This window comes from Gallinula chloropus (genome assembly GCF_964237585.1).
Source record: "Gallinula chloropus genome assembly, chromosome: 4".
NCBI lineage: Eukaryota > Metazoa > Chordata > Aves > Gruiformes > Rallidae > Gallinula > Gallinula chloropus.
The window spans coordinates 90,144,616-90,168,243 of NC_140088.1; the positions used below are offsets into that span (position 1 = coordinate 90,144,616).

Consider the following 23,628-nt stretch of genomic DNA (forward strand, 5'->3'; position numbering starts at 1 on the left):
GGGAGAACGAGCTTATCAGACAGGAGGAGACAGAGGAAAGCTCTGACTACAGCCAAGGCAGCAAACCAGAAGGCTCCATCATTAAGAGTGACAATGCTGTGGCTGCAGAGCCGTGCAGCAGGATGCCTGCTTATGGTCTAGACCAACTGCCTGGTCCTCTGAAGAGGAAGGAACGATCAGCAGATACCTTAGTGGTTGTTTAGATAATTTTGCCGACATTTCACAATGAAAAGTGACATTCTGTAAGTTACAGGCCCTTGAAAGAAAATAAATAAATAGCCTCCCCCCAAAAAGACCCCAAAGCTTTTTCTTACAGGAATATGACTCTTTTAAAAATAAATCTATAAAATAAACTCTATTGTACTGTAGCCAGAATCTATACAATAAGGCTGTATGCTGCTTTTCCATAGGGTGATTAAGGACCTTTCAGGACAAAAGCAACGTGGACAATTAGAGATGCCAGCCAGTCATCTATTCAGTTATAATTCTGACATTAATCATAAAGCATGAAAGGTATTTGAGCTAACTGGATGTGCTGATTGTCAGTGCCACTGCCTACAGCTGAAAAGAACTGTCACATGCCATCAACTGTGACCCTCTTCACCACCACATCTGCGACTCGGAAACAAGGATTAGCCGCAAGAATGGCATCCCTGTTCTGCACCATCCATGAATCTCATGGACCTGGTTGACCTGTCAGTGGCACCAGAACTTGGTCAGAAGGAGCCTGGAAATAACCTATCAGTAGCCAAGGCTTTACAAGTAAAACACAAAACCAGGGCTTAATTATTGCAAGAAATAAACAAACACCTACTGCAAATGGTTGTGAAGACACCCCAGTGAGAGCTGTAAGAAATATTCATAGCGTGAAATTGTCAATTTTTCACATAGACTCTTCTCTGTCAAAAGACTTTTAACATCATTTTCTAGCTGTTATTAAGACAGCTCTGTATTTTCTTGTACTGAACTTCAATTTCATGCAGGCTTCTCTTCTGGCCTTTGTGGGCCACGCTTCTCAATGTATTTTGTATTTCTGAAAACACATCATTAACTACAGAGGAACGTGAAGAAAGAGATCAGAGTGATATTTAAATTCTGCCATTAACACAAAAGAAGTAAAAATGATACTCTGGATTCTTTCTTCAGCAACCATCACCTTTGCTTTAGTCTCATTCCTTTTACAGCAACAAGAAGACTTCTAGAGATGCTCGTGGATTAGTATCAGTTGGTAAATGTAAGGAAGAATAAACACAACATAATCCTGTAACATATATAATTTCAAGTCAATCCTGGAAGACTAATTTATGATTTTATTGTCTTAACTGGAAGTACTTTGAAAAGGTCGCTAAGCATGGAGAGTAATTTTATTCAAAAGAACACTTTGCAGTAATTACTAAATTACAGCATTAGACCAGCAGGAAATTGCTTTCAGTAATATTTGACAACTAAAATGTGGCCACCCTGGAGCTTTTTTGCTTTAACTTGATTTACATTTGAGCAAACTTGACTTATAAACTTGGCTGTTTCCTATAATGTTGTATTTGGTTTTTAGGTGTTGTGGGGTTTTGTTTGGATTTGGGTTTTTTTTAAAATAATTCCTACTGAAGCCTCTAGAGTACAAATCTGGAAATTTAATTTTTATCCCAGACAGAGACCAGCAAGCCCTATACATGCTCCTTTGCCACAGACCAATGCCTCAGCACACACTGGCAGAACAATGGTCTTCTTCAATGGAAAACCTAATTAGTTTGCACTGGTTGATACTTTGCTTAAGTAAAGGTACCTGACTTTGTGCAGAACCATGCAAAGAGGTTACAGCCCCTCAAGCTTTTGCTACAGTTGCCTGAAGACCTGTTAAAAAGTCAAAGACAGCTTTGTCTAGTGACAGTCATACCTAAGTGAAAAATCAGACTCCAAGATGACTGAGTTCTTTGCAGGCCATGACACTGCATGGCCTATAGGTGCCATGATAGCAATCCAGTTTAATTTTCCATGTTAAAAAAAAAAATCAGTGCAACTTCAAGCAGTAATTTCTGAAATCCAGCAGTAACTTGAGCTCTGGAAAGATTTATTTTAAAAAAGAAATACATTAGACACAGCTATTTCCAAGGTGATAGGAGAAGTTACAATCAGAACAGGCAGCCCACCACAGCCAAAGGTTTGCAGTTTAATTTGCAATTTAAAGTGGCACCATAAGGTCACTGTCTAAGCCTTAGAACACACAAATAAAACAGGAAAAAGAAATCATTAAAACTTTAAACTTTACAATAAACTGGTTTTCCTGTAGAGGCTGGAAGAAAACTGATTTTGCTGGGAATTCTGCTGTTGATGCCCCAACACGTGGTCTACTGTATTTTAGGCAAATCTATTAAACAAGGAAGTGGATGGGTTCATAAACAGAGACATAACTTAGCAATCAGATTAAAACAATTCCTATCATCTTGGAATAGAACAGGCTATTTCAGTTGGAAGGGACTTACAACCATCAGCTAATCCAACTGCCTGACCATAATAAGTTACAGCTGCTTGTTAGGAGCATTGTCCAAAAGCCTCCTAAATATTGACAGGTATGAGGCATCAGTGAAAAGAAAGCCTGAGAGGGGATCTGATCAATAGGTATCAATAGCTGAAGGGTGGGACACAGGGGACATGGGCAGCCTCTGCTCAGTGTCTGTGGGGACAGGACAAGGGGCGATGGGCTCAAGTTGGAGCACAGGGAGTTCCCCCCCAATGTGGGGAAGAACTTCTTCCCAGTGAGGGTGAGGGAGCCCTGGGACAGGCTGCCCAGGGGGTGTGGAGTCTCCTTCTCTGGAGAGATTCCAGCCCCGTCTGGACACCGACCTGTGCGCCCTGTCCCAGGGACCCTGCTCTGGCAGGGGGTTGGACCCCATGGGCTCTGGGGGTCCCTTCCAACCCCTGTGATTCTGCAGTTAAACTGAGAAACATTCCCACCATGACACTGAGGTATAAAACATCCAGCATGAGGCACTGGCATGCCGAAATAAAACAAATACTGAATGTCAAGTTGCTGCTTTAAGCCCAAACGTCAGAGAATCAGGTATGTACCTCAGCAGGAGTTATCAAACAAGGAAGCAGAAGCCATGACGTTATCAGAAGATACCGACATGGATCCCCTGCGAAGGCGACGTAGGGAACAGCTCCTCTGATTATCCAGCCACTCCACAGCGATGATGCTAATCAGGAGAAACTTCCTGAGGATACAGGCAGTGATAACAGCCTGCGGGGGAGCAATCCACACACACTCTCCAAACCTCTCTGAAAGGACTGTTAGGTATCTGGATTTTATTTCTCATTTACAACGCTCACAAAAACCCCACAACCCCCCAAAAAAGCCCAACCCCCCAAAAAAAACCTCACAAAAAAAACCCCAACCCAGGGAGTTCCTCTCCTCTCTCCTCTCTTCTTTCTACACCAGACAGCCAAGCACCTGGGCTTTGTGGGCACAAAACTACAGGCCCAAGCCAAAGGTATAACTACGGGTTCATAATCTCCTTATTATTCCCATTTTCTTTTTATTTTTTACCTTCCCTCCTCTTTTAAGCTGTTGCTTTCTTTAGTCCCTCATGTCTTGAAGTGTCATTTCATTCTGGATTAGGTGACATTTATGCATTCACTAAAAAGAAATCCAATGTAGGTGTGAATAACTTCTGAGTCCCTGTCTTCCCTGTCTATTTTCCCTCATAGTACTCAAAGAAGGAAACAGTCCTTCAGAAAACATCTGTTTCTGTATGACCTGGTGTTCCATGGGCCAGGCTTGTTCAAAGTTTAAAACAAATATGCTGACAGAGTAATAATAATTTAAAAAGGATATTGCCAATAATCACCATTGGCACAAATAAAGACTTCAAACTCTTCACTTGGGATTCTCTTTTGTCTTAATTACACATTAGGTCCTCGTGAAGCTGACACTCATTATCTCCTGTTTGTTATGCTACAAAGGCCACAACAGGCTGGCACACTTTGCTTGCACAGTTACTGTCTGATGTCCCTCCGAAAGGAACTTTTCATGATTCAGAAGAAGGTTGACAAGCCTTTATGTCTGATACAGGGGGTTAATTAACTCATTATTTAACAGAATGACCTGTGTCTGTGTGTGGTTCAGCCCTGAGAAGGGGCTGAGCACCACACACTGCTTGCTCCCAGAGGAGAAACAGCCCCCATGGGTTGCATAAGGACAGTTAGTGACAAAAATCACTGTGAACAACAGCAACAGCCCACAGCAAGACACACTCACACCCCATGACAACACAGACCTGATGATGACACAGAGCACCATACGATGCCAGCACCAACCCAACACCCCAGCCATGCTCCTTCTGCCCTGCAAGCACCCAGGAGCACCCCTCCTCACACAGCCCCTTTTATGGGGAGTGATGTCAGGCAGTGAGGAACCAGCCCAGGCTGACTCACCTCACCTGTGCTGGCTGCTCAGGGAGGGGAGGGGAGCTCTGGGCTGGCCACACCACCAGGGCTGTCTGCCTCCCCATGACAGGCTGGAACAAACAGCTTCACTACACAGGACACAATGAGGGTACCTATCCCAAAACTCTGGGAATACAAAAGGAATTTCAGACTATACAAGGGTCAGCACAGGAGCTCTGACCAGGCCATTTCCTGTCCAGCTGTCCCAGAAGAGTGGACAGTTTGTGTCTTATGTCATTAAGCTGCATATGCAGTGCCACTGCTCTGAATACACCCACTGGCTGCCTGCTTAGTGCTTAAACATGCATGCTGAGGGCACCAATCCCTTTGCAAATGCCTCCTGAATGGATATATGCATTTCTGTCTCCATTACAGTCCCAAACACCAAAAGGGGCACTCCTCCAGTCTGAAGGAATCTTGCTTGGAAGTGCAGCAAAAGTAACAAGGAATAGCAGAGTTGGCAATTATCTGATGACCTCTGCAGTAATGAAGTTCAGTCTAATCTCATCGTTACACTGTGCACAGCCAAGATTCTTCTACATATAAATTTGGGAATCTAAAAATTACTTCTGAGGCTCCTCATGTCCTTTGTCTGAACATCAAGAATAAATCATTACCCTATTAAAATGCTTCTGTCATGGTGTTACATCACTGTGGCTAAAACTGATGGAGAAGTGGGCCCAGGTGAACCTCATGAGGTTCAACAAAGCCAAGTGCAGGGTCCTCTTAATCCGTGCACACTGAAATACCACAGTGCACATTAATGATGTAAAAGAAAGCTGGATTGAAAATAAATAATCAGATTCCTATGAGAGATGTTAAACTGTGTTATAAACCTGCTTGGAACTTTCATCCACACCTAAATTCAGACAGGAAGACAAGCCTGCTGAAGAGACAAACCAGAATAAAACCATCTTAATGACTTAAGTTTCCCCCCAAAGGTGGGTTTGCAGCTGTCTTTTGCAATGTTTCATGCTCTCCTGCTATGAAGAACCCCAGGAATTCATATCATCCCTCTAGTATCAACAGGATAAATAATGCAAACAGTTTTGACAAGAATTGGTATTCAATATTCATGAACCCAGGCCTCCTTCAGACCCACCCTGCACTATTATCAATGGTAAATGTAAGATCAGGGTCTTTCTTTCTTAGGAAAAAAGTTTCATTCCCAGTAAATCTCAATCCAGCCCTGTTTTTTCCAAGGGCACTTAATTTTAGGGGGTAGTTAAGTCTTAAAGCCAAATGCTATTCTAAAGGTGCCACCACGCTAATGAGACAAAGCTTAACGATTTGCTACGACAGAACAGCCACCAGTGCTTGTGTGCAAGGTGTCTGCAGAACCCCATCTCGCAGCATCAGCAGGAACACCACTTAAAACAGATGCCACAGTTAATTTCATGGAGCTCAGTGCCTCCAGGGAAGAAGTTAGGGTTTTTTTTTTATTTCCCATTAAGACTCTAATGGCTTATGTAGAGGATTTCTGACACGTCAAGTAGCCTGTATCTGGGATATAAAATTAAGATATCAAGGAAAAAATAAAATAAAATTACTATTGTATTTCATGAAGCAGATAAAAAGCAACACAGTTGGGTAGTTCCAGTAATTGGAACCTGAATATCTATCCAGTAATTTTCCTAGTGTTTTCTTAACACTGATTCATCAGCAGTACAGAGAAAATTTATATATATATTTCATTTACAAATAGGAAATCTGCCTTCTAGGTAGTGAAAGTGATGGAGATAAAGTGCATCACCCAAACCAGACTTAGACCATGCCGATACTGGCATGGATTTGTGTAACTTTTCTGAACAAGACTTTGCTGTAGTAACTGCCAGGAAGAGTCAAAGCTGGCAGGATGATCTGGTGATAGCTGCAGAATGACAGATAGACATGAAGAATGAGGCTGGGGGTTCTCTGAAGCAAGAGGAAGATGTATGTTCACAGACAAACACTCAGAAGCATGGAATGAGCACCGTGGGGAAGACGTGTGCTGCTAGAACTCTTTGCAGCACTGTGGTGTTTCTTCAGACTTCAAGAGGCCATCAGAGTTTGAAATCAGTGGGACAACAGGATGCTGTGAACATGGCTTAAGGATCATTATGCCTTCCCTGCACTGGCAGGTGTTTTCAGTGCACTAGTGAACACACACTGGCTGTGGAAACTCTTCCCTCGGTGCCTCGAAACACCGCGCCAACCATGGGAACAACGGTCCTTGACGATGACAGAGAGTTCCAATACTTACCCAAAGAAAGTAAATCAATACTGTCCTCCTGTCTCCATGCTCAGGAGAGGTAAACAAGTCACTCAGCTGAAAATGTACACTGCTGTGTCACAGACACAGAATCACAGGGGTTGGAAGGGCCCTCCAGAGCCCATGGGGTCCAAGCCCCTGCCAAAGCAGGGTCCCTGGGACAGGGCACACAGGGCGGTGTCCAGATGGGGCTGGAATCTCTCCAGAGAAGGAGACTCCACACCCCCTGGGCAGCCTGTCCCAGGGCTCCCTCACCCTCACTGGGAAGAAGTTCTTCCCCACATTGGGGGGGAACTCCCTGTGCTCCAGCTTGAGCCCATCGCCCCTTGTCCTGTCCCCACAGACACTGAGCAGAGGCTGCCCATGTCCCCTGTGTCCCACCCTTCAGCTATTGATCCCCATTGATCAGATCCCCTCTCAGGCTGCTTCTCTCCAGGCTGAACAGCCCCAGCTCACTCAGCCTTTCCTCACAGGGGAGATGCTCCAGGCCCTTCAGCATCTCTGTCCCTCCTCTGGACTCTCTCCAGGAGATCCCTGTCTTTTTTACACAGGGAGCCCAGAACTGGGCACAACACTCCAGGTGGGGCCTGACCAGGGCAGAGTAGGGGGGAGTGTAAGAACTGATTATATTTTAATTACTGGAAGAAAGGGGATATTGTGCAGCTGAGTAAGGAGACACTGATACATGGTGAAAGTCTTTTCTTGCCTAACAGGTTATCAGTATGGTTGCTTAAAATTAGCTTAAGCAGAACAGTCCCTCCAGAAAAGTGCTACTGCAGCTATTTACCAGGGAGCATGGGTAGCACAGGTGAGGTTGTGAAGTAAACAGGGAATTTAACTACTGCAGGTTCAGTTACTTCAGCAGAGAACTGACCACAAATAGGGTATCACTTGTTTTTTTAAACACCACTGGGTTTACAACCTACTTGAAGCCAGGTCAGGGAAACACACTGATCCAGCACTCCCTCCAAACATCCCTGAACCATCAGCAGTCCAGCCCTGACCATCCTAAGGATCTCAAGTAGCTTCCCTACCCAATAAGCTCTGACACACTCACAGGACAAAACAACTGGGTGGTAGGTTATATAACTGGCACCACACGTTCCACCTTCCAAAAATAAAGCTGGAGGGGCAAACAAACTAGTTCAAAATAGCCACCTGATAAAGAAAGTCTATTTCCAGCAGTTACCTCCTGCTGAAGAGCAACGATACCCAGTTAAACGCAAGGGCATAAAAATAGCATCAGCAAGATGTGTTGCCATCACACCAGTGATTGAGCCACCAGCATCCTGTTAGCTCATCCAGCCACGGCACGAGCAGGCAGGGAACGCTGATCCAGACACTCAGCACACGAGCTGCATCTCTCTGGGTATTTATTTCCCAACAGAAATACCATGACACACTTTTAAAGCCTTTAATGGATCATAAGACTGGCAAGGCCTCTTCATTTACATAATTAAGGCAATTATAGCCATTATAATCGAATGCAACACTATTTTAATGGGCTGGACTATATTTAAACTTTCAGCTTTATAATCTGTAAAAGCTAGCTGGCAGGGAGCAAATGAAGATAAGGAACATACCCTAAAAAAAGCATCCTCTCGTGACTATGGAAAAGGGCTTAATCGAGTGTTGTGCTACATGGACTGAGCTTTCCTCATAATTTGGCTGTTTTGGGGTCTCTAGGACTGAAATTGAGAATTGTTTCATGAGCTATGTTAAAATTAACGGTTATCAAACAGAAAATCAACCAGCATTCATTACCTTCCATCATAATGGCTCGTTCTAACTCTTTAAACCACAGCAGACACATGAAACCACGAGGTGATACGCTGAAGGGAACATTTTTGCCTCCTTGAAAGACCTATTTGCCATGAGGTTTTGGCGGGGTTTCTTCCCCCCTACTTTTGGGGGAAAGGAAATAAAGAAATGAGCCAAGCTAATAAAAACTTTCATATCTAATCTAAACCTTCCCTCCTTTAGCTTTAGGACAAGGGGGATGGATTAAAGCTAAAGGAAGGAAGGGTTAAATTAGATCTTAGGGGGAAGTTTTTCCCAGAGAGAGTGGTGAGGGGCTGGAACAGGCTGCCCAGAGAGGGGGTGGGTGCCCCATCCCTGGGGTTGTTCAAGGCCAGGTTGGCTGGGGCCCTGGGCAACCTTGTGTAGCTCCAGGCCTGGAGGTTGGTGCCCCTGCCTGTGGCAGGGGGTTGGAGCTCTGTGATCCTTGGGGTCCCTTCCAACTCAGACCAGTCTCTGATTCTATATGCAAATATAGGTGTTTTTGTGCTAGCAAATTCCTTTCCTGTTCATATTGTAGATATAGAAATAATTTACAGATACAAATGAATTCTTGCCAAGACTATTAGTCTGCTATCTGAGAAAAACCTTAACATCTATTTAATATACAGGTACTAAAGCACTAAAATCTGATTAAGCAGTACTACTTCCCATTAAAGATCAAGTAAAAAACTCACCTTCTACACAACAGAGAGGGAAATAAACCCCGAGATTCTTAATGAATTAACCTGACTGAATTTCAAAGCCTTAAATCCTACAGTGCATCTAACTCCACTTTACCTTCAAAGAGCTACTGTTCACATCCAGCTCAACACCACTGTAAATGTATATACAGAATTCAACAGAGAGAATGCTTGTATGTTAGCTTGTGTGCCTGGCCAAACACAGGTCTGAGATGAACAGCTTTGAGACTGAAAAGTGAACACTGCATTATAAAAAGGAAAACAGACATTTCCTGCTAAGTCAATGCCCTATAAAGAATTAAAGGAGATATACAATAGCACCTTTTAGTCCTGTAGTGTCCATTAAGTCACAAAAGGTTTCAGAATCATTCATACAGTAAGCAAGCATGACTTCTCTGATAAGGGAACCAACTCACGGTGTTAGGAGCCTATTTACATTTCAATCGATGGCAAGATTCACACAGGTGCCAGGAGTAGAGGTAAGAGCACAAATATCAGCCAGACCTGATTTTTGTGGTCAGCCCACAATGGCATCAATCTCACACAGCACATGAGACAAACTCCTGATAGCTGTGTGCTTCTATTTCAGGGTTCATACTCAGTAAAGAGTATTTTGGGCAAAATCAGAAAAAAAAACCCTCAATAATAAAAACTAAGCCACTAAGAAAGCCCAGTGGTTTTCATTTAATCTCCTGTTCCACAGAATTGCAGTGTCAATTACATAACAAAATGTTTTATTGAATCATAAGTTTATGGCAGACTAGAACGCTGACAATTACCTAATGCAACTTCACCTCACATGTATAAGATGCTGCTACTGTGTGTAGTCCCAAACTGAGAGTGCCTCCTTCCATTTGCTGTGCTTGTTCTTCAGAGAAGGTTAACAAGGGAGAGCAATTTCTCCAGCACGCTTCTCTCTGTACTCATTTTTATAAGCAAGTCACTTATTTTCTGTAACAATCATGGCAGTATAAAATTAGATGCCATAATTAGATCTTTTGGGGGCAAATATTTTAAAACATATTAATATATTTGTAAATAAATGCCAAATGGCTCTACAATGTAAAAAGCAATTTTCTTTCTTAGGTTATTTTTGCCTGAAATTTGAGTTTTTGAAAGTTTAATTTTATCCTTGACCACACAGCAGGAGTTTCTACGTCTCAGAGATGGGAAATTTGCTCGTTGCCTTCTATAAATGGCTTTTTCTGGCCAACCCAGAACCAACTGCTGATAGTATCAGGCCCAACTGGTCTAGTGTATCATGCTTTGGATGCAGAATTTATTCTACTGATGTCCTGGAGTTAATCTTGCAGAAGAGGAAAAAGGGAATTAGGAAATAGCACTATGTGTCCTTGAGAGGGAACGATACAAAGTAGAGATTAAGGAGTTAAATGTTAGTTTTGAGCCCTAAATCTCTTTATTTGTGAAGTCTGGAAAGAATTCAGTGTTCTCTTTGAATGCAAACAAAACACAAGCTCTTTTTTTGGCATCTCTACCTGTAGTGTGTGGAGAGTGGCTGAGGTTGTGTACCGAGACGCTGCTGCTCTGTAAATAAAGTAAGAGGATTTGGGAGAACACTGTTTTGCTGTTTGTTTAGAAACCAGTCCCTCTATTTGTTTTTCAAGCTCTGATACACACAGAATGAAACAGAATCCACAGAGCCTTTAATCCTGGTGTTACTTATCCTCAGCTCTTCACAGCAATTAGCGGTTCTGGGGTATTCAGTACAAAGCAGGATGCAGCTGAGAGAGCAGCTATATTCTGTGACTGAAGTCTTTCAGATATGCCAACTGAAAATACTCTCGATGTGCAATGCTGCCTTTGCAGTTCCTTCTGGTGAAAGCTCAGAGCATGACATACACAGCAGCTTTCTGTGTCACCTATATGGTCCTCCTCAGATGATCAGAGAGAAGCTCTTTTTTTCATGACTCTACTTCTTATTTTAGCTAAAATATCAAGTGAGCTCTCAACTGCAAGAGCTGTTATAAAATCCCTTAAAAATTCAGTATTTCACCTACAATGTTAGAGCTTTTTCCAGCTAAACCACAGGACCCTCAACGGATTCTGATCCTTTGGTTCTGACTACACATCCCAGCTGCATCGTGACTCTATGTTAGGGCTTGAATCCCAACTTTGTTTCCATGAAGAAGATACCTGAAGACACAATCCAGGAGGATGCTGTATCACGTGAGCTGAATCTTTGAAATAGTCTGTTTGGGAGATGAGGATCCTGGGCTTGTCACAGCACACGTTTATTGCAGTGACACAAAAGCACAGACACTCTGGTTTGCATTTAAGGATAATTCAACTTTCCCAATGTATGCAGAGCAATTTCAAGCCACCTGATGATAGATGCTTTTCTTAGATGCCTTTGGAAGGTCTTTGACCGCAGTTAAGAGCTGTCAGCCACACGGCCATCTGCTGCCCTGGCATTCAGAACATGTTTTCTGAGTATCTCTTCCTGTGAATGCAGAAATGCCACCTCTGTCTCCAGGGAGAGTAATCCTTTCGACCCACATACCCAGTGGGATTCTGTCACCTGCATTGCCACGAGTCTCATCTTACAGTGCTGTGACAGTCAAGAGAGAGACATACCCCAGGTGTTTGGCCCAGGCAAGAAAACAACCAGCAACACCAGTCCAGCAACACCACCTCACATCACAAAGGTTCTAATTGTTATTAGTATCTTAGGTTTTTTACTTATTTATTTAGTCAACAAACTCTAGATAATCTAGGTAAGAAGTAAAGGAGAAACAGAAGGGAATGTCTGCAATTAGTGTGGCATCACTAAAGGGGAATGGATCATCTCTTTCTCTCTCAGCTCCTCGCTGGATGTCAAACAATGGTATTCAGAGACTGGTCTTTCCTTTGCATCATTCTGCAGCTTTTGAGAGACCTTAAATCCCAAAGAAGGCTGTTAACTGGGACCTGGGGTACAAAACTCCTCTACCAACTTCCTTTCGTAAGTACTACTGACCAACTTAATATAATTAATTTTCTGTAGCTCAACTAGAAATTTAAATACCATACAAGTAAAAAAAGAAATTCAGGGAAATCTTAAGACTGGAAAACAAGATAAATTTCATAAAGAAAGAGATTATAAGTGAATGCAAGTCCTGGCTCATGACAGCCCTACCCTGACTTCTCAAAGGGTATCCAATATAAGCCAGAACTGCTCTTTCATTCAGTTAGAAAACGTATTACATGGGGGTGGAAGAAGAAAAAAAAGCCCCATGTACATTACACTAAATTAGATGTAAGAAACAGTTAAAATGGTATCTCTCATTTCTAAGATGTGTATCCCACAGACTGTCTTGTTTCTTTAAGCAGAAAAATCCAGAATACACGACTCTTGACCTGTACCATGAGAATTAAGGACCAGTGGCAAATGACCTTCACTTTATCATCTTTTTTTTTTTTCCTAGTAAAACTGTAATATTTTGTAGTTAAAAACTGTAAGGATTTTGCTATTGGCCTTCAATCCTGTTTCAATCTTAAATCTGTCCTTCTAGACCCTGCACGACAGACACGAAGCAGCACGTGCGCTTTGCAAAGTAAAGCAAATGAATTTTTAACACTTGCCAGGTCTGAACATGAAAACACACAAACAAGGGAAGACATCTCTCACCCATTTAATGCAAAAATAAATTGCTTCTAATTATGTTATATATTGATTTTTCCTCCTTTTGTTTTCCTTCTAACTGACCACACACATCAAAACTGAGATCCTGACTTGCTTTGGCGAGGTGCATACGCAAGTGTTCACACCTGGTAAGCTTCTAATTAAACTTACTGGAAGGTAATTTTCTCTCCAGATCCTAAAGGACATTCAGGATTCCTTTTCCACTTTTATATCACAAGTTACTTACTAAACTTTTGTAGAAATCAACAGGAGTCTACACCTCATAGGAGAGATGAATACGGTGTAAGATCATACAGAGGGGCAGTTTTGGGGTTAAGATTGTAACACTTACTTAAGAATGTGGTTACATCCCTAGGAAGAGCTACATCCTAATGCTTTATTAAAATTCAGGCAATTGCAACAGTCATTAATGATGTTCATGAACATAAAAAGAAGCTCAGGCACCTGAGAAAAGTACTTTGAATATATTAACCAGCAAAATAGAACAGCGTTGCAAAGAAGAAGTTCAGTTGCGGCTGTAGTTTGTTAACTTGCTGTTTTCACAGAATCACAGACTCATAGGGTTTGGAAGGGACCTCCAGAGCACATGGAGTCCAACCCCCTGCCAGAGCAGGGTCCCTGGGACAGGGCACACAGGTCGGTGTCCAGACGGGGCTGGAATCTCTCCAGAGAAGGAGACTCCACACCCCCTGGGCAGCCTGTCCCAGGGCTCCCTCACCCTCACTGGGAAGAAGTTCTTCCCCAGATTGGTGGGGAACTCCCTGTGCTCCAGCTTGAGGCCATCACCCCATGTCCTGTCCCCACAGACACTGAGAAGAGGCTGCCCATGTCCCCCTGTGTCCCACCCTTCAGCTATTGATACCCATTGATCAGATCCCCTCTCAGGCTGCTTCTCTCCAGGCTGAACAGCCCCAGCTCACTCAGCCTTTCCTCACAGGGGAGATGCTCCAGGCCCTTCAGCATCTCTGTCCCTCCTCTGGACTCTCTCCAGGAGACCCCTGGCTTCTTTATCCCAGGGAGCCCAGCACTGGACACAACACTCCAGGTGGGGCCTGCCCAGGGCAGAGCAGAGGGAAAGGATCACCTCCTGTGACCTGCTGGCCATGCTCCTTTTGATGCCCCCCAGGATCCCATCGGCCCTTCTGGCTCATTACTAATTTCTGGGATTACAAATTGAAAGATTTACTTTTTTCTAACAGGACAGTAAAATCCCTCTACCAAAGTGAAGACCCAAACCTGACTCTCCCACAACCCCATCCTTTCAATCAGATTGAGAAATTCCAATTTTTATTTTCTTTATAAGGTTGCTGGGGGGCGGGTGGGAACAAATCTGCAAAACCAAGCTCTGCTGTATTTCCAGGATACTTGTGCATAAAGTTTTATTGTAATCAGAAGCGTCCCCTAAACATAAAGAATTAAAACCTCACCATCTGACAGAGATCTGCCTAAAGAAATGAACAATCCACCCCTCCAGTCATGCTGTTCTGAGCACGTTCAGCTCCACGGTAGCCTAAAACCTCGTGCTACGATGTCTCTCTATTCAGGAGCACCACAGTTAATATCCCATTTTGTTTAACATCTGCCTTCCACAGTCACCTGGGAGTCACTGAAATACAAATACACTGACCCACAATTATATTTCTTCTAGTTGGCCAAGGACCAGTGCAAAGCAACTGCATTTTCCAGCAGCCTGGCCTCACGCACGGTCCAAAAGGAAGCTGATTTATTCCCATAAATCAGAGGAAGCTGATTTACTCCCCTAACCTTTCAAACAAAGAACTCACTTTTCTACGACAGCCTCCTACTAATAGTTCTGCAGTTTAAGTGCAACCCCTTGCTCCCATGAGGGGTAACAAGGATTTTTAAAGTTTCCTTTTTCTCTTTCACACCTCATTTTCTTGCATGTTGAACTAAACCCACTGAGCAGCAAGGAATGACTAAAGCAAGGAACATTAAAGAATAAAGAATGAACACCAGTAACTCACACTGCAGGAACTGCACTGGGGAAAGAGAGTGGCATTTTACCACAGAACCGACAGCAAAGAAAACAACCTTGAATAACATAAAGCCAGTTTTACTCAAAAATAATCGGTGCTTGTGATCACTGCATTTCTCTGTGAGCACAACCTTATTTCCCTCTAGAAAGGAGCTGTTCAAAACACCACACACATCACCATCACTCACCTCTCCTATCACTTCTGCCTGTGCTTGTGGATTTGTCGGAGGGGCAAGGGCAGCGTCCTTCGCATTTCACTGAGATTTGTTTTCCTGAGACACAGGCTTGATAGTCTAATTTGCACTGCAAGGAAAGAGAATGGCTATCATTAATAGAAACATCTTTTATCATAACCATTATAGCTCTAAGTGTTTCCAAGGAGTCTTTTGTGATGGGCCTGAATCTCTGCAGACACAGATCTACAGTTCCTGCAGTAGATGCTACCTTTATAGTAAGAATCAGACTAGATAAAGGTACAAAAGCTTCTGTTTCCTAACCTGGTTAGAGTTTCAGGCTCAACGCAAGCAGGAATGCACTTGGGGTGTTGGGCTGATTTCAATACACACCCCAAACAGAATCATTTGTATTATATTATAAAACCAGCAAGCCAACAATATTCATTATTCACAGAAGGGGATTTATTACAGAATTTATCAAATAACCTTTATGATAACAGTGTCCTAGAAAAAAGCACTAAGAAATAAAGCTGTGCCTGATGCAACTCTGCACAGTGATGCCTTTTCAGATGTAGAAACAGGTTAATCTGTGGGATTCTGATCACTTAAGAAACGAACCACAAATGAACTAATTCTAACCAGGAAATGGAACTGTTGTTTCAAGGATGTAGAAATAACACAGTTGAAAACATAACATTATTCCCCATGCTGCCATTCTTACTGAAAAGTTGAACTGGTATGCCAGAAGTTCTTGACATAGAGATCACTCTGCAGGACATTTTTCCAATTTAACATCAGGAATAACAGAAAACAAATCAAAGGGGATGTGTGGGGGTGTGTGTGTGCAAGTTAAGTATTCACAAAGAGCTTTTTCAGAAAAGGAAATGAGGAAGAAGGTTATGGAGAACTCTTCATCCTTCAGCAAAGCATGGAAGGTGCCTCCTTACTCAGGTAAGGGATATATACATTAGAAGCACAGAAACAAAAAAAAAGAACAGTTCAAGTAAAAACATCAAGTGTTTTCCAGGTATCGCACCACTTCAGAAGAACCATCTCACCAGAACTTGTGCCTTATATTCCCTGACTCATCTTCCGCTTGGGAACCCGACTCCCCAGAAAGAGGAATCTGTGGCACATGGATTATGAGGACACAGTGAGAAGTAGTGCTACAAAGGGTTGGGAACAGTGATGAGATCATTTGGTGTGTGGGAAAAATATCTGAACAGTTTAAATAGCAGAATATACACAAACTATTATGTTATGTATAGCAATAAAGAATTCTGATTTATTTTCCTTCATTAACAACTGTTCTGCATGGTGGAAACAGGTCATGAAATTTTCAAGAAGCTCATCTGTTCCATTTCACTATATTCTTTATTACTTTTATAAATTAACTGCTCTTGCTGCTCTCATCACAATCCCCTATATGCATGAAAAAATGTCATTTTACTTCTGAATACGTCCAGCTTTTTACCTCCTGATCTTGATTCCCCTTTCCCCAGCAGATCAGTTTTCTGCACCAGAGTTTCACCGTCTCTCATCTGTTTGTGTGATTCTAAGGATGCTTCAACCACTCTGAGTTTTCACAGAGTTTGTTCCAAGACAGAAGAACAGGCAGTTCTGACTTCAGAGCAAGATGCTGCACAGTGATTCAAAAAATGTAATTTAAATACAAAAAGTATGTACCGTGGCAGGGTCTCTTGACAATATGTTTCAGGTTGAAAAGCTCCTCGTTTCTCTGCTGTCAAGTTTCCCATAGAAAAATGCAATTTGTTTACTCATATTCTGCCTGCTTTAGAACCTGCTCAGTCTTAAATGGTCTTCAACATTTGCCCAAAATAGTTGTTTATTGTACAAGAGACAAGCAATTAAAATCTGTGGGGAGAATATCAAAGCATGGATGTCATCTTTGGACGTGACTCATGCAGCTTTGCTGGTATTAGAGCAGTTGTATTTCTGAAAGAAGCACTCCAGTGTATGTTATTTTGACATCACAGAATCACAGGGGTTGGAAGAGACCTCCAGAGCCCATGGGGTCCAACCCCCTGCCAGAACAGGGTCCCTGGGACAGGGCACACAGGTCGGTGTCCGGACGGGGCTGGAATCTCTCCAGAGAAGGAGACTCCACACGCCCTGGGCAGCCTGTCCCAGGGCTCCCTCACCCTTAACGGGAAAAAATTCTTCCCCATGTTGGTGTGGAACTCCCTGTGCTCCAACTTGCAGCCATTGCCCCTTGTCCTGTCCCCACAGACACAGAAAAGGGTCTGGCCATTTCCCCCTGCATCCCATTAATATGGTCCCCCCTTCTTTTCTCCAGGCTGAACAGCCCCAGCTCACTCAGCCTTTCCTCACAGGGGAGATGCTCCAGGCCCTTCAGCATCTCTGTCCCTCCTCTGGACTCTCTCCAGGAGATCCCTGTCTGTTTTATCCCAGGGAGCCCAGCACTGGACACAACACTCCAGGTGGGGCCTGCCCAGGGCAGAGCAGAGGGAAAGGATCCCCTCCTGTGACCTGCTGGCCACACTCCTCCTGATGCCCCCAGGATCCCATTGTCTCTCTCAGCCCCCAGGGCACACTGGTGGCTCATAGCCAACATGTCACCTACCAGGACCTCCAGGTCCTTCTCTACAGAGCTCCTCTGCAGCGGGTCACCCCCAGCCTCTGCTGATACAAGCGGTTATTCCTTCCCAGGTGCCAGACTCTACACTTGCTCTTTGTTGGACCTCTGCTCCTGGAACCACTGTTCCAGCACTGCAAAGATTAAATGACAGTAACATACTTCACTCAGCTCCACCACCTTTCATTCTGAAGTAGCTACCTGTGAATGGCTGCCAAACTGCCCCCTCTGTATCGTGCACAGAAAGACCCTGGGTTTGCTCCAAAACGGAAACTCACCACTTTTCCGTGGCATGTCTGTTATGCATACAGAGGTAAAAACCTCTATGCTGAGCAGAAAGAATATTGAGAGAATATTTTTTACAGCCTAGAAGTTCTCAGACTACTTTAATTTGATATTTACCTCCCTGAACACTTGAAGGACTGGCTGAGCAAACTTACAGGCGTGAAGAAAGTGCGGAACTAGGAGACCGGTAGCGAATGAAGGATGAAGCAAATATATAAGGAAGGAAAATGCTGAATATGAGCCAGCAGTGTACCCAGGCAGCCAGGAAAGCCAATGGCATCCTGGCTTCTATCAAAAATAGTGTGCCCAGTAGATCTGGGGAGGTGATTGTGCCCCTGTACTGGGCATTGGTGAGGCCACTCCAGGCGGGGCCTGACCAGGGCAGAGTATAGGGGGGAGGATCAGAGTGAGTAGTGATCAGGTTATGTTCCAGGTCCAGTTCAACATGGCAGGACTACTTGATGTGTGGGGTGGATTCCAGGCAATGGCTGTACCTGCTGCTTTGTACAGGGGTGTCACTTTAGGGGGGCTTACAATGGACATGAAAATGTGGCCAGAGTTAGTGATGTGAATGTGGTACAGCTAATTTGGAAATTACTGTGCTGTTTTGTAATTCTAGATGAAAAAGCAACCAAGGAGGCACAAGCAGTTGCAATACAGAATTTCAAACTAAAACCATAATGCCAAGATCACAGAATAGTTTCAACTAGAAAAGACCTTCAAGATCATTGAATCCAACCATCTGTCCAGCCCTACTAGGTCCAACACTAGACCATGTCACCAAGTACATTTCCTTTTAAACCCCTCCAGGGACACCAAACTGCCAACCAATTGAAGCTGTAGAAATAAACCATGACATTTATCTCTAAAGTGTCACACAGACCTACAGGTGGCTTTTTTGTCCCCTCAGTAACACGTCAACCGTGTGTTAGTTACTGTCATGGTTCTGCCCCAGCTGAGAGCAGAGCACCACCCAGCTGCTTGTTCTTTAAAGGGCGGGGAAGTTGAGGGAGGGGGAGAGGGAAGGAGAAGGGAAGGAAATAAACCAAACCCAAGGAACCAAAACCTCACGGGTTGGGATAAGGATAGTTTACTGGAATAGCAGAAACAGAGATATAAAAACGGTAAGAGGACTTTATAGCAAAATATATGAAACTGGTGATACACAATGAGATGTCTCACCAAACCATACAGCTCAGGCCATACAGCTCAGAGCTGTCCCTAGACCATCCCCAAAATGGCACATCCTGGAGCTGCCTCCTCCTCCCCCCACCAGCCCCCCTTTTATGCTGAGCACGATGTAATTAGCATGGAATAACCCCTTCAGCCAGTTCGGGTCACCTGTCCTGGCTGGGTCCCCTCCCTTCTCATTAGTGGGGTAGGATGAACAACGGAAAATTCCCTGATTGCTTGGCAACAACTAGAAACATCAGGGTGCTATCAGCCCTGCTCTCATCCCAACTCCCAGCCACTCTCTGGGCCCAGCCATCCAGCTGCTTTTATACCCAGCAAAGAGTACACCCATCCAAACCAAGAGCAGCCAGTTTCTCTAGGAGAACACTGTGGGAAATGGTGCCAAAAGCTTGATAGACAACATGATAGACAACATGATAGACAACATGATTGACAACATCCACAGCACTGCCCTCATCCACCATGCCGGTCATCTTATCTTAGGAGATCACGTTGGCCAAGCAGGACCTGCCTTTCATGAATCCATGCTGACTGGGCCTGATCACTGCTCTTCCTGCCCGTGGTCTCAGTGACACTCAGGATGACTTGCTCCATAATCTTCCCAGGCAGGGAGGTCAGGCTAACGAGGCCTGTAAGGTGCTCCTTCCGGCTCTTCCTGTGGATGGGCATCACATCCACTAATCTAATTTTCAGCAGACTCAAGAGTGTCACTCAGCACTGGATGTACCTGAGATTCTTGGTGTACCTCATCGCTGGCAGTCACAGCTATGCACTTTGGAGAACATTTCTTGAGGGACAGAAAAAGGAATATTGCTCCAACAAAACTAACTTGAAGTTCCCACTCCAAACTTGAAAACTAACATTCAAAGTAATAGTTAAAATGTGATCAAACCCACCAAATTCTCCTAAAAACCCATCTGAACCACTGACTATTTTAGTTTAGACTCAGCCAAAAAAGATCTTCCCTGATTTTCAGCTGACACACAAATTCCTCAGCAATGCCAATGGTAAAATAAAAGTAATGGCAAAGCTATAAAGCTTATTATAAGACGCAAACGGCTTGTAAAAGCAGGGCATTTTTTGTTAATAGAATCTGCTTATTGCTTATTAACATGCATTATCACTGCATTTTTAATGGGAGATGGCTTCCTAAGACACGCCAGCTGATTGCATTACTAATTAAACAAGTTCAATTTATCTAATTATATCTAAGTTGAAATATTTATAAAGTTGTATGTGAGCTAAAATAGCATCTAAAGGGCGTGCTGATTAGTCTTCAATTACAGGGAAAATAAGGAAAGTAATAGGAGTTACGTGGCAGGGACCCAGCTAGTCCGTGCTGGGTCATCTCGACCAAGTTTCTACGACATTCAAACTATACAATGTCATCTGGGGGGAAAAAAGAGAAAGCAAAAGAAGAAATTCTTGTACAGATGCTTCTTGGTGAAGCCTTCATCAGCACACAGCAGCATCACTGTTTGCATCAGAAGTCAGACACACCCAGGCACTCTCAAGTCTTCTTACCACTCCACTGCCTCTACAACTTGGGGGCTTTTTGCCCAGGCAAGAAGTTATGCTAAACTTCATTTGAATTCCAAGTCAGATGCTATCAGTGAAGGAAATGTTTATGAAAGTCCATGTTCATATTGGGTTTCACCCCGTCGGGCTGAAGAAACGCGCTGCTGCGCAAGCGGCAGTGGGTACTGCGAAGCACGGCTGGATCTCCTGTGAGGACACCCATCTCCTCTGGAACTGAAAGAGAGCTGAGAACAATACCAGCATCTTTCTATTTCGTGCTGTTAGTACTTGATTTAGGAAATAGACAAAAGATTTCCAACACATATGGATTAAAATCCAGGCAAGACAAAGCCGTGTGTCCAGCATGAAGAGCTGGTATATTCTGCTATACAAACACTTACTTTTCTCTTCCACTAAGTCTGGTGGCCTCTCACATTTCTTTTTCTTTCTGACTTTCCTATGATGCAAAGGATCTACCTCTGATACTCAATTTTTTCAGATGTTTTTGTCCTCATCAGTGTCCCAGATCTGTTCTTTCAGGACTTAAGTTATTTTACTTTCATGCTTTCCTCTCCTTTACTCAAGATCTCACCTGGTGAACAGCTGCTTGTTAAGAAATAGCTTGTTTCACTTGGATCTCAAGAATTATGTAGGGAAAAGAAGCATAGCAAGGAATACTGATGCAACTGGTGGAAGAAAGGCCATTGGACATGTAAATAAACAAGCTGGAGAGATCTTCTCCTTCACAGAATGGTTAGGGTTGGAAGGGCCCTCAGAGATCATGTAGTTCCAACCCCCCGCTATTTCAGTTAGCTTTGTGGCTTTTTTTTTTCTTTAAGGTACCACTGTGTAGCTACATATTTTATCCCACAGGACAAATTTAGGATTAAGTAAAGTTGAGTCACCCTTCTGACGTTTCCCTGCCTGTTTTTTGAATACCACATCCCATCAATTTAAAGGTTTCAGATAAAAATTCAGGCATCACTGGCAAAACCTACTGATGGTGGAAGCGAGAAAATTAAACCACCTCTTTTTTTAAAGCATCTAAATCATAAACAAGGAGTTTAAAGTATTTCTTTGAAGATCAGCGTATCCTGATAAAGTATACTCCATGGATCAAGCACACAAGACAGAGTTTCTCTCACTGACTACTCATCAGTCTCACTGTTAAGGGCTTTTCATTTGGGGTTTTGAGTGGGTTTTGGAAGGGCTGGTATTGGTTTGTTCCTTGGGGTATTGTTTGTTTATTTACATTTTCTAACAGCTTTGTCTCCATCACCCATACAGCTCAGCCACAAGCCCTTCACTGCAGCAGTCCAACTCAGGCTCTAAGTTACCCACTTCAGCAGGGGGATTTCAGCTGAGTCTGGCTTGGGAACAGGACAGACACAAGAAACTTGATTTTGAGAGGCCCATTTTTGAGAAAACCCGCTTTTATTAGAGAAAGAAATGGAAAGTATGCTACTTTCTGGTGCTGGCAGAGCACGTGGAAGAAGCTGCTTCTTCCAGCTGCAAATACACAGACCAGAGTGTTGCCAAATAACCTATTTCAGAGAAATTACACGAGTTCATTACTAATGATGGCAGGCAAGGATTTAACATTATTTTTGTCTAGGTTTCAACCATCAGTTAAGTCTATAGCAGATTGCTTAGCAATGATGCAGATAAAACCCCAAAGGCAGAGTGGATTAGGGTGATTTCAGAAGTAAGACTGACACACATTGCATCAGGCTTGTGGAAATTACTCACTTTTACAATTACACAACAAGATACCCACTTTGTAAGACTGAATCTATTTCTAGCAATCTTTTCTGAAGTAGAAATAACTGTCAACACCTCAGGCTTGCGACCTGGAAAGCTGCAATAAGCTAAGAAAGAAACCAATTTTACTTTTATAATAGAACAATGATTAAAGTAACAAAGCTTAAAAATATTGATTATTAATTTTTATGGTCCTTCCAAATAAGCTGTCCTAAAACACATCTCACAGATACAGATTATTAAGCAAGTCTTAAACACCTGAAATGAATAAAAAGCAGGCTTGATTCTAAAAACAAAACCAATGAAGCACAGGATAGCCCAAGAATAAAAATCTAGGATTTTAGGTTCACCTAAAAGTATAAACAAAATTTGAATAGAATAAGCAGCCAGTATTAAACTCCCCCCTCCACACATGGTGTGACTTTATCCACTGGCACACTCTCATGAGAAAGGAATCATAATTCAGGATACTGAGGAAAGTTTCTGAATATTAAAAAAAACAATCTGAAGCCTCATACTTATCTATCTGTAAAGTATATCAAGAATTCATATCCTCTTTTTCCCTGTTTTGCTTTTCTATACCTTTTCCATCTTAGCCTGAGAACCTAGTTTAGGCTCATTGTTTTTGTAAACATTTATTGCTATTTATACCTATAGGGATGTCATCAATCACTTGGAAGTTTTCATAGGTAGAATAAATTATTGCTTTAGAACTGATTCTCAATGCGAAACTAACTTGAGCGAAACTAACTTGAGAGAAACTAACTTGAGCGAAACTAACTTGAGCGAAACTAACTTGAGCGAAACTAACTTGAGAGAAACTAACTTGAGCGAAACTAACTTGAGAGAAACTAACTTGAGCGAAACTAACTTGAGAGAAACTAACTTGAGAGAAACTAACTTGAGAGAAACTAACTTGAGAGAAACTAACTTGAGCGAAACTAACTTGAGTGAAACTAACTTGAGAGAAACTAACTTGAGCGAAACTAACTTGAGAGAAACTAACTTGAGAGAAACTAACTTGAGCGAAACTAACTTGAGAGAAACTAACTTGAGAGAAACTAACTTGAGAGAAACTAACTTGAGAGAAACTAACTTGAGAGAAACTAACTTGAGAGAAACTAACTTGAGAGAAGTGTTGCTAATAATAAGACTGATCCAGACTTTACTGCTGAGATGATTCTGGAATAAAATCATGGGGCAATGGGCAGATTTCTAATGCTTAACTTATTTCTGTGGTGTTTTCCTTTCAAAATACTCAAAG

General features: G+C 42.9%; 1 protein-coding gene across 4 annotated transcripts in view; it reads right to left on the reverse strand.

Annotated features, from left to right (window-relative positions):
* SPOCK3 (SPARC (osteonectin), cwcv and kazal like domains proteoglycan 3) overlaps positions 1-23,628 on the reverse strand; it is a gene marked incomplete at both ends in the record, with an annotated part of 122,420 nt that overhangs the window by 28,186 nt on the left and 70,606 nt on the right. For all 4 annotated transcript variants that reach the window (XM_084264076.1, XM_084264075.1, XM_084264074.1 and 1 more), the window contains one exon: positions 15,002-15,116. In XM_084264076.1, the coding sequence (XP_084120202.1) occupies positions 15,002-15,116 (115 nt within the window). The remainder of the gene's footprint in view (positions 1-15,001; positions 15,117-23,628) is intronic.